Source organism: Gopherus flavomarginatus, chromosome 5, assembly GCF_025201925.1.
Source record: "Gopherus flavomarginatus isolate rGopFla2 chromosome 5, rGopFla2.mat.asm, whole genome shotgun sequence".
Classification (NCBI taxonomy): domain Eukaryota; kingdom Metazoa; phylum Chordata; order Testudines; family Testudinidae; genus Gopherus; species Gopherus flavomarginatus.
Genome location: NC_066621.1, coordinates 63,450,580 through 63,466,003, shown reverse-complemented (window position 1 = coordinate 63,466,003; position 15,424 = coordinate 63,450,580). Strand labels below are relative to the sequence as shown.

The 15,424-nt window shown below is 40.2% G+C and overlaps 1 protein-coding gene across 6 annotated transcripts in view; it reads right to left on the bottom strand.

The window, feature by feature from the left end:
• The window catches only part of BMAL1 (basic helix-loop-helix ARNT like 1), a 93,670-nt gene that overhangs the window by 35,340 nt on the left and 42,906 nt on the right, over nucleotides 1-15,424 (bottom strand). For 5 of the 6 annotated variants that reach the window (XM_050955075.1, XM_050955073.1, XM_050955071.1 and 2 more), the window contains 6 exons: nucleotides 14,861-14,988; nucleotides 13,862-14,009; nucleotides 11,680-11,700; nucleotides 4,820-4,858; nucleotides 4,404-4,445; nucleotides 2,176-2,333 (listed from right to left, as the gene is read on the bottom strand). In XM_050955075.1, the coding sequence (XP_050811032.1) occupies nucleotides 2,176-2,333; nucleotides 4,404-4,445; nucleotides 4,820-4,858; nucleotides 11,680-11,700; nucleotides 13,862-14,001 (400 nt within the window). In that variant the 5' untranslated portion in view covers nucleotides 14,002-14,009; nucleotides 14,861-14,988. Of the gene's footprint in view, nucleotides 1-2,175; nucleotides 2,334-4,403; nucleotides 4,446-4,819; nucleotides 4,859-11,679; nucleotides 11,701-13,861; nucleotides 14,010-14,848; nucleotides 14,989-15,424 lie in introns of all 6 variants that reach the window. The other variant, XM_050955074.1, reaches the window with a different exon arrangement.

Here is a 15,424-nt window from a genome sequence, read left to right as displayed (position 1 = left end):
GCGCTCCACAACAGAACAAAAACTGTGACATTACTAAAGGGACTGATGTTTTCCATCTTTAAATAATTTCTTGCATGTAGACTCTAGTCAACAGTGGCTGAAAGTCATTATTATCTGATGGCTACTCAGTGGCCTATGTGAAATGAATTGGTGATCTCAATCCAATTCTTATGAAAGTAACCTGCATAGTTATGGTACTATATAACTGTAGATATATATAAATATAGATTTCAGCTATTTATCTATATCTATATCTATAGATAGATATATTTTCATTAACTTAGTTTCACTCTGTAACATTTCTGCAGTAAAACCCATACTAACTGTTTATATACAATACTTAAGTTCCAAAAGACTGTTTTTCTCCCCATCCTCAGAGAAAAGATGGCCAATCTTGTAAATTAATAAAAATAGACAGCGAATGCTATAGTTAGGGTTCTGTTATGAAAGTCTCTATGTAACCTTGTTTTGAGCTGCCATTAATTATCTCCAAAATTGTTCTTTTGGGTTAAAGATATCCATACAATCTCAACTAAATTACTATTTCTTTGAAAGTTTGGCCAAAAGAGCTGGTCAGCTGTCCGAGTTAGCACAGCACTGAATTAATATGTGCTTTCCTGATTAAAAATTATCTAGATCTTGTGCATGGATAACTCAAACAGTTAATCATGTAGCTAGACATCTCTGAGGAACTGTCTTCAAATTAGTTTTTCAAAATAAAAAATCATCTATAAATTGTTTTTGTGCATATAGTGCTAAATTTCTAGTGAGTCGTTCTTATTTGTAGTACTTTACATGACCATACTGTTAAGTAAATACATTAACATCGATAGTTACCTTGGGGTGGTTTGAGGAACCTATTCCACTGAAAAGTTCGTTAGTTGTATATGGTTTCCATTTTACAGAACTTTAGCATTTATTTTTTCTTCTCCCTCTCTCCTGGTCTTTGGAGGTTTTTTTTGTTTGTTTTGTTTTGTGTTTTTAACAAAACAGAGATGTTAAATGTTAAATACTTGTTTTTGATAAAACTACAGTTAAAAAGTTAACTGCACAAATCTCAAAATTCAAAAAGTAATGCTCCTACAGAAACCTTAACCTTAATATTTCATACTTGCAGCATTTTGTAGTCCTGTTTTTTCTGGTTAAATCTATATAATAAAATATACATTACAGGTGAAATTCACCCAGGTGCAGAAAGCTGCCATAAGAGCTTCAGCAACAAATTAAGTTCTGGAGGGCACAGTCTATGTGTCACAGAGGGGTCTCTGTGCCGGCCTGCATAAACAAGAATGGGCTGACCTGAGTGAGGATCTACTGGATCTATGATTAAATGGATCCAGAGACCCTAGCAGCCCATTTCTGTGATATGAAAGAGCAGGAAATGGCAGTAAACCATCTTACAGATCAGTGCTTCTCAAAGTCGGGCCTCTGCTTGTGCAGGGAAAGCCCCTGGTGGTCCAGGCCGGTTTGTTTACTTGCTGCATCCGCAGATTCGGCCAATTGCGGCTCCCACTGGCTGTGGTTCGCCGCACCAGGTCAATGGGGGCTGCGGGAAGGGCGGCCAGCACATCCCTTGGCCTATGCCACTTCCTGAAGCCCTCATTGGCATAGAGCGGAGAACCGTGGCCAATGGGAGCTGCGATCGGCCGAACTTGTGGATGCAGCAGGTAAACAAACTGGCCCAGACCACCAGGGGCTTTCCCTGAACAAGCAGCAGACCAGCTTTGAGAAGCATCATTATAGATGATACTCTTCTGTACACTGATCCTGGGTTTTTGGGGTGGATTTTTCCTCCCTATACTATGCATTATGCACATGGGTGAGTTACCTTTCCTGTAGAAAACTTGCCTTTATGTTGCCTGTCTTCCACATTGTTTAACTGCAATCTTACATTGCATTAATTAGCAAGCCAATTTCCGACTGCTTTTGGTCTCAAAGCTGATTTAAATGAATGCTGTCAAAGCAGAGTCAATTTGTGCCAGGATTCTACTACTCTATCATCCTTCACAGAGATTATGTCTGACAAGAGCATGAGTAATCCAATACAAATAAGGGATTCTGCAGAAGGAACAGTGTTGTCCATGCTAACACATATGAACCATGTTCTCAGTTCATAAGCTCTAGACACACCTCATAGCTCAATGAAGAAAAAAGAGAAGAATTTTTTTAACTCACCTCGTAATGTTTTCATATGCTGAACAGCCATTCTCAGTACAGTAAGTTTATCTAGCTTTCGGGACATAGCATTGCACGTTGGTACCAAAGATGCCAATTCATCAATAAAACTGTTCATTTTATCTCGACGTCTTTTTTCAATCTGGCTATGAGCCTCTCTAAGCAATAACAAAAAATTAAGATTTAATAGCGTAATGAAGTTTCAAATGGTCAGAAAAAATTAAGAACAACTGATTTTAAAGTAGTAGACTACAAGGCCCAGCCTGCACCCCTTATTCATAAGGCCACACACACAAAAGTAGTCCCACTGAAGTGAATATTAAAAGTTAATTACTTGTGTGAATAAGGGTTATTCATGGGAATAAAGGTGGCAGGATGGGGCCCTAATTTAACATCGGATACTCATATCACAGGCAGCACTGAATGCTACCTTATTTACAATAAATACTGAAATTATCTGATAAGCAGGTTCTATCTATCTTCAGGTTTTTATACTGCTGCCTTGGTATCTGAGCACATCTACTGAGGTACTACAGGAATTATGTAAAAATCAAGCTCAAGATCATAGATGCATTAAGTACCAGTGTGTACAGAACTGGATAACAATTTATGCCAAAGAATAGCATTAAAAGTGTAAATATTATAAATCACTATAATATTCAAATTCTGTACTGAAGCATGTGCTTTATGTAAATCAGTTTCCCCTATGGGGGGGAGGGATAGCTCAGTGGTTTGAGCATTGGTTTGCTAAGCCCCAGGTTGTGAGTTCAATCCTTGAGGGGGCCATTTGGTGAACCAGGGTAAAAATCTAGGGATGGGTCCTGTTTTGAGTAGGGGGTTGGACTAGATGACCTCTTGAGGTCCCTTCCAACACTATGATTCTATGATTTCATCCTATAAATTACGTTAAAAATATTTTGGAAAACAGATTTAAACTGGGCTTTTCCTATTGGTTAGAAAAACTGTGAGGAGTATCATATCATCATTTTGACATTGTATGTTCAAATTCAAAGTGGCCTTTTTGTTTGTTCTGTATATATTACATAGAATGATAGAATCATAGAATATTAGGGTTGGAAGAAACCTCAGGAGGTCATCTAGTTCAATCCCCTGCTCAAAGCAGGACCAACACCAACTAAATCATCCCAGCCAGGGCTTTCTCAAGCCGGGCCTTAAAAACCTCTAAGGACAGAGATTCCACCACTTCCCTAGGTAACCCATTTCAGTGATTCACCACCCTCCTAGTGAAATAGTATTTCCTAATAGTCAATCTAGACCTCCCCCACTGCAACTTGAGACCTGTTTCTTGTTCTGTCATCTGCCACCACTGAGAACAGCCTATCTCCATCCTTTTTGGAACCCCCCTTCAGGTAGTTGAAGGCTGCTATCAAATCCCCCCTCACTTTTCTCTTCTTCAGACTAAATAACCTCAGTTCCCTCAGCTTCTTCTCATAAGTCATGTGCCCCAGGCCCCTAATCATTTTTGCTGCCATCTGCAGGGCTCTCTCCAATTTGTCCACATCCCTTCCCTAGTGGGGGGACCAAAACTGGACACAATACTCCAGGTGGGCCTCACCAGTGTCAAATAGAGGGCAATAATCACTTTCCTCGATCTGCTGGCAATGCTCCTACTAATACAGCCCAATATGCCACTGGCCTTCTTGGCAACAAGGGCACACTGCTGACTCATATCCAGCTTCTCGTCCACTGTAATCTCCAGGTCCTTTTCTGCAGAACTGCTGCTTAGCCAGTCCTCAGCCTGTAGCAGTGCATGGGATTCTTCTTTCGTAAGTGCAGGACTCTGCACTTGTCCTTGTTGAACCTCATCAGATTTCTTTTGGCCCAATCCTCCAATTTGTCTAGGCCCAATCCTCCAATTGTGCTACATGTACTGTAGCACTTTACAGCCTGGTAATGCTATAACACTTATAGCATGCAATGCTTTTGGTTCAGTGTAAATGGAGTAAGCCATGCTATTTCTATTTAATGTTAAGGGGAATTGCTTTTTAACTACATATTTCCAATAAAAATATACCATATAAGTATTTTCACAAAATTGCATGCAGTTCATAAAAGAACAAATCTTCAAAACTTAAGATAGATGGAAAAGCCAAACAGAAAAAACCCAAACATAAGCTTTTACTTTGGTGCACGAGGTCCCTAACATGACAGGAAAACTAGAATATCATCTTTTTTCAGTAAGTTAGTTAAGAAATAAAATAGTTTACCTTGCATTTTTTATTCTGCCTTGTTGGTCCGTATATTCCAACCTGATGAGGAAGAAGTTAAATTACAAAGTCACAGATTTATTGCCATTATTTTCTACATAATTTTCTAATAATTCCTTTTGTATACACTAAGTAGCTGTTGGTCTTTAGTTATAACAATATTTTTGGGGGTCATACTGAGTTAAACTGAGTTTAGAAAGAATTTTTATTTACAGTAGGTTTTCATGGCAAGTTTCATGTTACTTTCTATTCTAGCTTTAACATTAAGCCCTGATCCTGCAAATTCTCAGACCCACATGGAGCCCAGCCCCTGTGACTTCAGTGATATGCCACACAAATGAAAGAGTTCACCCATAAGGATCTAGACTCTAATTAGATCTCTTGGAATGCACATTTTAGTAATAGTGTAACAGTACCTTCCGTGTTGGTCATCTTTATCTGTATCCATACCTTCTCTACAAAAATAAAAACAAAACAGCATGTCAGAAATACAGTGAAATTAGCAAATGTCAACTTGTTTATGAAATAAGCATTTATTCATGCTTCTTAAAGGAAAGTCAGACATAGTTATTGCAAAAAGTCATAATGAAATGTTTCTTTTGTCTTTAAACCCTTTAGTACAAAAATAATGCATCAATTTATTCAAAGAGAACATAAAAATGTTTCTGTGAAATAGTATGAGGGGACCACATCAATGGAATAAACCAAGATGTTCAAGTAATTGTACCAGGCAGTAAAACAGGCTTCAATTCAGAGAAGGCATCAGTGTTATTAAAATTTCCTTTAATCTATTGATACCTCCTTTTAAGCTTTTCTTCTAAACAGAATACTTTTAATCCATTAACAGTCAACTTGCATTGGCAAAACAGAAACAAAAGATTCACAGTAGCAGATGCATTATGGACTCTAAAAATAGTCACTCTAAGTTCCACGTCTTCGAACTTCAAAGTCTTCAGCTAACAGTCAACAGTTCTTCATGTTCAGTCTAATCTTTACTTCAGGTCACTTCTACACTGAACATAGATAAGTTATTTAGACTTCTCATTCTGTTTTAGATTCCTTTTTGACTCTTGGTGTTCACATTCTTGCATGGAGTTTGCAGGTGCAGATCAGTGAAAGAGAAAAATTCTCTCTTTATACTCCTTCCCCCACCCCCATTCATTTAAAGATTTGTTCTTGATCTCTGATTTCAGAGCACTACAATTCATTTTAAATTCTTTACTATATCAGTTCCAGTGGGAATCTGGAAGTACCTCTCAAAATAGGGGTTCACTTTGAAATTCATCTGTGAGCTAATATTCAAAGAGGACTTCAATACATTGATGCTAGGGAGCTCCTATCAGTGGCTTCTAACATAGGGGTCTACCTGTAAAGACCTGAGGGTGCAGGTTCTCAGTTTCAGTGGGTCTAGAACCTGGGATGTTGGGGACCCTGAGGCCTGACACTCCCTCATCTCCACAAAGAGAGACAGATGAAACACCACCTCACAAATCCTGGAAGGTCAGACCCCCACAGGAAGTCCTATCAGAATGCCCAATTGGCTCATGCCCATTATGTAAGCCCAGAAGTGACCAGGGTGGGCTGTCCAAGCAACCAAGAAGAATGTATGCTGCTGCCAGGTCAGATCCCGCTCTCACCCTTCCCCTGAGATATGCATCCAACCCATTCCCAGTTCCTGCTCTGCTCCAGTTCTGTTCCTGCATTTACCCTCTGTTTCTGCCTTGCTCCATGCCTGATCCTTGTCTTCTTTCTGGCTGCTGTTCCTACACTCCTTTTCTAACAATTGGCTATCAGTTCCAGCTCTGACCCCCTCTCATCTTCTGGCTACTAACTTCTGACTCTGAATCTGGATCTGACACTTGGCTTGCCTCCTGACGCCTGCTCTGACCACTAGTTAGTTTGGGTCCCAGCTCCTCGCAGTACTGGAACGGAGGAGATGGGCTTGTCACTACCCATCGGTCCCAGTGTGGCATTAGACCCACAGGAACAAGTTAACCTGCTCCAGACTGACAATCTAGCATTGCATACCCAAGTGGCTTAGCCTGCAGCAGAAGTGTGGTCCCTCCAAGAATTACTTGCTTGCTCTCAGGGAGGGCCTCTCTCGTCCAAGCAGGGTCCTGCAGTCCCCCTACTGGGAGGAGCACTCTGATGGCAAATGCCAGAAATTGAGGGTATTTTTGAATCAGTGCCATTTGCTTTTCTTACTTTATCCTTGCACACATTCAATGGATCAGGCAAAAGTGGAACTGGTGGTGAGACAGGAGAAGCACTGGACTAGGCTTTGCCCCTCTTGGAGCAGAGCAACCCAGTTCTGACCAAATGGGGTGCTCTTTTGCAAGCAGTTTCTGTTAATTTAATTTAATTCTAATTAAGTCTGTACCTGGGAAGCAGCACTACAGAAATTTTGGCAAGGGCAGGGATCCACCATCCAATATCCTGCTCGCTTTTGAGGACTGGAGACAGATGTGGAATGGAATGAGGTGGCCCAGTTACACCTGGGGCTTGAGTGAAGAGGTGAAGGACAAGCTGGCCTGTGCTGAAAGTCCTAGTAGCCCTTCTCTGTATCTGTTCCAGTTTGAATTCATCTTTCTTAAACGTGGGAGATCAGAACTGCACACAGTATTCCAGATGAGATCTCACCAGTGCCTTGTTTAACACTTCCTGAGCTCTACTGGACATATCTCGCCGGATGCATCCTAGCATCGCATTAGCCTTTTTCATGGCTGCATCACATTGGTGGCTCACAATCATCCTGTGATCAACCAATAAACCCAGGTCTTTCGCCTCCTGGCACTTCCAGCTGATACATCCCCAGCTTATAGCAAAAATTCTCATTATTAGTCCCTAAGTGTATGACGTTGCACTTTGCACTATTAAATTTCATCCCATTTCTATTATTCCAGTTTTCCAGGTTTCCAGATCTTCTTATATGAGACTTTGGTCCTCCTCCTCCCAACTTGTACCATCTGCAAATTTTATTAGAACATTCCCACTTTGTGTGTCAAGGTTATGAATGAAAATGTTAAATAAGACTGGTCCCAAGACTGATCCCTGAGGAACTCCACTAGTAACCTCCTTCCAGCCTGACAATTCACTTTTTGGTATGACCCGTTGTAGTTACCCCTTTGACCAGTTCCTTATCCCCCTTTCAGTTCTCATATTAATCCCCATCTTCTCCAATTTAACTAATAATTTCCCATGCGGAACTGTATCAAATGCCTTATTGATATCCAAGTAGATTAGATCTACGGCAATTTTCCTTTGTCGAAAAAATCAGTTATCTTCTCAAAGAAAGAGATCAGGTTGGTCTGGCATGATCTACATTTCATAAAACCATGTTGTACTTTCTCCCAATTACCATTTACCTCTATGTCCTTAAGTACTTTTTCTTTCAAAATTTGTTCCAAGACCTTCTATACAGTTGCGGTCAAACAAATAGGCCAGTAGTTTCCCAGATCATTTTTTTCCCCCTTTCTTAAAAACAGGCACTATATTAGCAGTTTTCCATTCATAGGGTATGACTTGAGTTAATGGAGTCATTAAAAATCCTTGCTATTGGGCTTGCAATTTTATGCGCCGGTTCCATTAATATTCTTGGATGGAAATTATCCACCCCCCCCCCCCCAATTTGGTCCCATTAAACTGTTTGAGTTTGATTTCACCTCAGAAGTTGTAATTTTTACATTTATATCATTATTTCCATTAGCCACCCTGCCACTATCCTTAAGCGCCTCATTACCATTATTAACACTGAGATAAAGCATTCATTCAGGTGTTGGGCCATGCTCAGATTATTTTTAATCTCCACCCCATCCTCAGTGTTTAGCAGTCCCACTTCTTTGTTTCCTTACATTTCCAAGTTCCAAGGATGTGGATCTGTCTCAGATCTGGTCATCACCATCCTCATCCAGTGGTCTCTGATTGACTTGGGGGCCTCAGAGAGTGTCATCAATGTTGCACATTGCCTTGCACATCCCTCTCCAGCCCAAGAGCACACTGGATCTTGTCAAAACTAATCAACAGGTCCCTCCTGTTGTCCAGGCTCCCAGGAAGATCCCTGGGCCTTAGGGGTGTATAATTTAACCTTTACAAGGTGTATAACCAGTGTAGATTCGATCAGGGGACAAACAGAAGACTGCATTTTGAACACTCTGGCACTTGGCGTATCTGGTCATGCCATTTGGGTTAACCAATGCTCCTGCTACCTTCCAACGCTTAGTCAACGACACGTTCTGGGACAGCCTGGACCAGTTTGTAATTATCTACTTTTATGATACACTGATATTTTCCGAGAATCCTGAGCAACACACTGATCACATCCAGTTCATCCTGGAAAGAAGCACGGAGTGTATGTCAAGCTCCACAAATGTACGTTTGACAATCCATCCTCTGAGTTTGTGGGGTATATAATTTCCTCCCTCAGGTAATTTGAATGGACCCTCAGAAAGTTGAAGCAATCCACATCTAGGCAGCACCCAGACTTTCCGGAAGCTGCAACACTTTCTGGGATTAGCAAAATTTTATTAGAGATTCATTTAAAACTTTTCAGGGCAAATGGCTCCCCGACCTCCCTTCCCACAAGTCCATTAAGTTCATTTGGTCATTTGAAGCACAACGAGCGTTGGATCAGCTCAAGATCGCCTTCACAACTGCCCCCATTTTAAGGCATCCAGGCCCCAATCAGTAGTTCATAGTAGAAATAAATGCTTCTAGTATAACTCTGGGTGCTGTCCTGTCCCAATCAGTACTACACCCATGTCACAGAGTCCCCAGGCGATGCTCTAGAGCTGCTCCCTATGAAGCCAGTCAGGACTCTGGTGAAGTCTCCTCTCTGCGAGCAGACTGTCTTCAAGGCAAGAAGCTCACACGGCTTCACCTTCCTGGGTCTGACCTTAGAGAATTCAGCATCCTTTGCCCCTCCTTGTGTTTCCCACAGTGAGTCCACCCTGGCGGCGTCCTGGGGAAACCACAGGGTCCTGCACTCCAACTTCGCAGTCAGATGTGACTCTTAGCCAGCCAGTAAAACAGAGGTTTATTAGATGACAGGAACACGGTCTAAAACAGAGCTTGTAGGTACATAGAATAGGACCCCTCAGCTGGGTCCATTTTGGGGGGCAGTAAGCCCCACATCTGCACTCACTTTGCATCCTCAGCCAGCCCCAAACTGACACTCTTCAGCCCCTCCTCTCTGGCCTTTGTCTCTTTTCCAGGCCAGGAGGACACCTAATCTCTTTGTTCTTCAACACCTTCAGTTGGCATCTTTGCAGAGGAGGGACCCAGGCCATTAGTTGCCAGGAGATAGAGTGCCAGCCATTCTCTGTCCAGACAGTATCACAGGGGCCTTCTTGGGCTCTGCAACAATTATACCCTCTGATCCCCCCACCTAGATACCTAAGAAATGCATAAGGGAAACTGAGGCACCCCTACAGCAGTCAGAGGAAACATTAAGAACATTCCCACTTCGTCACAACCCATGTGCACATTATTGATGCAAGCTTACAACTGCTGGATTTCAGAACTACGAAATACTGGACACAGAGCTGCTTATCATTAAATCTACTTTCAAAAAGTAGCGACACTATCTGGAGAGGCTTGACATCCAGTACAGGTATTCTCCAGACAGAAACACATAAAAACATTTGGGACTTGAGCCAAAGACAGCTCCAGTGAGCACTATTCTTCTCCTGATTTAAAGTCACCATTTCATACTGTCCAGGAACCAGTAATGGGAAAACAGACACCTTCTTAAGTAAAGGGGAATATTACCAAGGAAACAAGGAGCCCAACTCAGAACCACCCCATCTCCTGAAGCCCCGTAACTTTGTTAACACCGTGACCCACCTAGACCTGATAATCCTCCTTTAGACAGTTGCTCAAGAAGACCCTTCTGGAAGGCTCCACCTAGGAAAGGAATGGCCAAAGTGCAACAATCCACTCTGAGGGCCACATCATAGTTCCTATAATTGTAGGCTGACTAACTAAAATGGCCCATTTCATTTCCTGTGACTGTCAGCCTTTGGCCAAAACAATAGCCCAGCTGCTGGTGACACACATCATTTGCTCCCAGACCAAATCATCCCTGACCGAGAGCCAAATTTGTGTCTCGCTTCTGACAGGAGACAATCCACCTAATAGATGTTCATGCATCCACCCCCACTGCATATCACTCCCAGAACTATGGGCAGTTGGAGAGGGTCAAGTCAAGCATTGGAACAATACTTGTGTGCTTTATTAACTTCCATTGGGACAACTGGGTTTCCCCATTATTATACATCAAGTTCTCCTACAATGGTGCTGATCATGTTTCCACTAGGCAGAGCCCCTTCTTTTCAAATTATGGACATCATCCTCATTTCCACCCTGTGTTACCCACAGACTTCCCAAAGCTGGTGGCCGTTGACTGGGTCCAGTGAATTCACAATATCCAAGATGAACTATGCAGTCACCTGGCTGAGACTAAAAAAGCCTACAAGCTGTTTGTGGGCTGGTAACACCAAAAATGTTTGGTGTTTGTTGTGAGCCAGAAGGTCTGGCTCATTGCAAATCACGTCAGGATGATCAGGCCTTCTCAGAAGTTAAACAATTAGTTCCTCAGTCCTTTCCAAAACCTGCAAATGGGGGCAGCAGAGTTGCATATACGCTGCAACTTCCCCAGTCCCTCTTCATCCACCAAGTGTCCCAGGCATCAATTCTCAAGCCCTGCATGGAGAATCCCTTCTTGGATCAGTCTCAACAACCCATCAGTCAAGATTCAGAGGCATGAAGAACATACTATGCACAACATCCTTGCCTCCTGTCTGTAGCGAAGTTGCCTCCAATACTTCATAGCCTGGAAAGGTTACCATCCCAAGGAATGATCCTGGGAGCCTGTGACCCACATCCATGTCCCTGAGCTAGTGGAAAATTTTTATTGGGATCATCCCAACAAGCCAGGCCCAGTGGCGCCCTGGAGGGGAGCATGCCTAAGTGTAAGAATCCAGGGGTTCGGGTCCTCAGTTTCAGTGGGTACAACCTGGGTCTCTAACACTCCCCCACTGCCAGCAAGGGAGATAGTTGAAGCACCACCTCACCAATCAATGCTCATCTAATAAGTATATTTATAGCATGAGAAGTAGCGCACTCCAAACTGTACATTAGAAGACATTCCAGTATCATCAAAAAAGAGCAGAACTTGAGTAGTTTGTTGAGGTCATCAGAGTCTCAGTCAGAAATAAAAACTTTGTTACAGATATTCTGTGGGGGAGGGTACGAGAGATAGATTATTGTTTATACTTACTCAAAAGAAAATCCATCAAGTCTGGAAAGAGAAAAAAAAATTATTACTCAATGTACAAAGAGCGTTAGTGCTTACTAGACTACATTCTGCTACTTGCTATTGTTTGTCTTAATTTCCAGTTTTTCCACATTCATAAACACTGACATGCAATTTTGTAGTCTGGAAAAGCAAATAATTTTCATAATCTAAAGTGACAAAATTGTTTATAACCTACTTCAAAGGGAGCAACTCCCTTCTGGTTATGGTGTGTCTTACGGTCAGGAGAAGAGAACTGTGAAAGATTATTAAATTTAGGCTTTAAGGAACCAGTGTGTTTTATCACTTATTTAACTCTTAAGTACAAATACTACCCCTGAGATTAATGTGAGGACATATCCAAGAGCAGACTTTTCTTTCTGGAGGAAAGAAGGAATTCAGCAGTGCTACCCATTCAGAAAGATAAATATGGAAAAATGCTTTCTTGAGGTAGCAGAAGTTGATAAAATAAAGAATGCTCCAGCTAAATCTGCTAAGATTAATTTAAATTAGAACAGTGATCTTATTCCAAACAGACTGTCCAAATGAATATTTCAGGTGAAAACATATAGAGTACATATGTCCAGAGTCTCCAAAGACTACTAGAATTTTGAATTTGGATTTCCCTAAAGCAGAAACTGTTCTCACGGATCCTTCTCAAAGAATCTTAATTTATTTCACAACTGACATGCTCAATATCGATTTAAAAATTGTCCAGAGAAAATGGAACATTCCAACATCAGACTCAGGACGTAGGATGACAGAATCTGTACAGACGCATGTGAAAACGGGCTATACTCCAAATGGAAATAAATTGTGTTAAATAATTGATATGAGCTTGCTGTAAGTTAATCTGATTTTTTCTCTTTTACACAGTGATTTAAAGCCTTTGGGTAGGTCTTGAGGTGCTTGCTGCAGAATATGGATTATCTATTCTGAAATTCATCAGAAATGACTAAAATCTTCACTTTCCTAAAAATTTCCTACTTTCCATTTCCTCTTACTAGTTAGGCACACTACATCCTTATGGTTTAAATTATTTCCATTCATTAAGTTTCCCAGCTTCATATATTTACTGTAAGTATTCCTACAATATTGACAAAATTAGTTTTTTGTTTTTTTTTAAAAGGAACATAATAGAATCTTTCATTAAAAACAAAGGGTTGTGTCCTGATCAAATTCCTACTGGATCAACTGCCTGGCTTAGCCTTGTTTCACCTGGGCATTAGAGCAAATCATAGAACACGGGTTAGGGCAAAGACCCAGGCAACAGGACATATGAGGTCTATTCTCAGCTCTGACATTGATTTACTGTATGACCTTACTTAAGATTTGTAACATTACGAAGTTGAAATACTATTTCTCATGTTTTTCTGCCTGTAAAGCCAGATGTACTTAGTACCATGAATCCAACTGCAGAAGCCCCAGATGGAGAGAAAAAACACAGTTTAGAAACTGCTAAAAGTTATCTAAAAAAAATGTCTATATGTAATGTTGCTGTTTGATATACCTTGCTTTAAACAAGGCTAGAAAGAAAAAGAGTGAGTATTTCTAAAGGAAAAACTTCAAAGAAAGCAAACGTGTCACTATTTCTGTGTATAACATATACATATACCCTCCGGGCATAAACATCCCAAACATGCAGTGGTGATGGTCATGTCAAAGTATGGAGTCATTGGATAACCAGTCAAGCACTTTGCCCAATCCATCTGCATCAGCATGACTTCTAACATTCCAAATCTCTGAGCAGTTTTCAAATGGTTTATGAAAAAATAAAACTACTAGAAAAATGTTTGCCTTTTTCTAAGAACTTCACCCCAATATATAGAATTGCTCTGCAAATGTTGCCATTAAAATTACATCAGTCTGTGGTTCTGCAAGGACAATATTCTACTTTAGAAAAGTTACAGGTTAAAGTTCTGATATCCCTCAACACATGAGCACTAGAAATGGAAACTTTATTTTATTATAAAGCCAGGAATTTCCCCTTTCTGTTGGGATAAAGCTATTTTTTAAAGAAGTTCTAATATTCATATAAACACAGGTTATCAAATGTGTTCAAGAAACTATGCCAAAACACATTACTTCTTCATAGCAAAACTGCAATAGGGTAGAAAAGATAAGTATTCCTCTCAACTGAGTTAAAATTAATAGAAATCATACTTACTGATAATCAGTAGAACTTCCTTTCCTTTTCCTATTGCAATCCATTCCTGAAGTGCTAAGGGAACTAGAGATTAGGTCGGTGGGTCCTGGTGACATAAAATCACTAATTGTAGAGGAAATGTCCATCCTTTGGTCAGCCATTGGATCGTCTGGAATTACCAAAAAAAAGAAGCATGTGGGTCCCTTACTTTTACATTATATTTAAAAAGAAAAAAACTACAAATTTTGTTTTAAACAAAGCAACCCCCCAAAAAAACAAAAAGTTAAGAGAATTTGCTAGAGATTAATTTACATAATTTTTGTTCATTATAAAACCAGCACACTTATGAAATTTTGAAGAGAAATTAAATTTATTTTAGTAAACAGTGTCCAACAACACAAATGATAAATATTTAATAGTTTATAACTAAGACTGTTTTCTCTAAAAGTTGTATGATTTAAAGTCAAGCAATGTTTCATATTGCTGCCAGGATGTGCTGCAGACTAAGTAATATAACATGATCAATTTCTTAAAATGCTGTCTTACACTACATTGTTAACTGCAATCTGTTAAGTACAACACATAAGTAATAAGTGTGGAATACCTAGAAGTGGGGGCACGCTTAAAAAACAGATCAAAGCACCATAACAGCTATATGAGGAAAAAGAAACAAGGCAGAAGATGTGGTGGAGGATGGGTGAATTGGATAAAAGGTACTAGAGAGGGGACTACAGAAAACATAAAGGCGTAAGGTAATAAAAAAAATGGAGTGGAAAGAGAACCAACAAAAAAAAAAACCCAAAAAACTCTGAGATGGCTTAAAAAGACTGAGCAGAGGTGGAAAAGAAATCAATTAGCCTTAATAATGTTTTAGAGTATTATAGACCAAATAACCCACTTAATTATATTTTGCAAGGAACACTGCCAGAATACTGTACATAATAAAATATTAGATACCCAAAGTAACTACACATCATCAGCAACTAAATAACAACGGACAGTTCTTACCTTAAAACTTACCTTCTGGAAGTCTAGCTCCAACCTAGAAGAAAAGGCCTGCCCTCAATCTGCTAGCTGATTCTGCCTCAGCAATCACCTTAAAACTTCTTTCATGCTTTGCAGTTTGTTAGTCAAGCTCTTTCAAAAACCTGAATGGGAAGAAAACAAAAAAGCCATATCACTTCTAAAATATGTCTGGTTTGTCCAACCAACCCCTTTTAAAATGAAGTTTGACAAACATGTCCTAGGAGGTGTTAGTGTGAAATAAAACAAAACAAAAAACTGCAGCCCAAGACAGCTAAATTTTAATTCTCCTTGATCAATCACAAAACTTCTGTTAATTATATAGCACGACAGGAGTACCTGGCACCTCACAACAAGAAATGTTCCTGCTCAGAGCAGCTTACAATCTACTTTGAATAGATACAGTAATATTAGTGGCTGAATTAAAAGCAGGAGCACAGCTAAAGGAGACAAGCAATCAAAAATAAATCCAAAGAAACGGGTTTCAAATGGACATATCGACTTAAACACACTTCTACCAATTTTTTGGCAGAAATTTGCCTAGTGTTAAGAGAACATCTG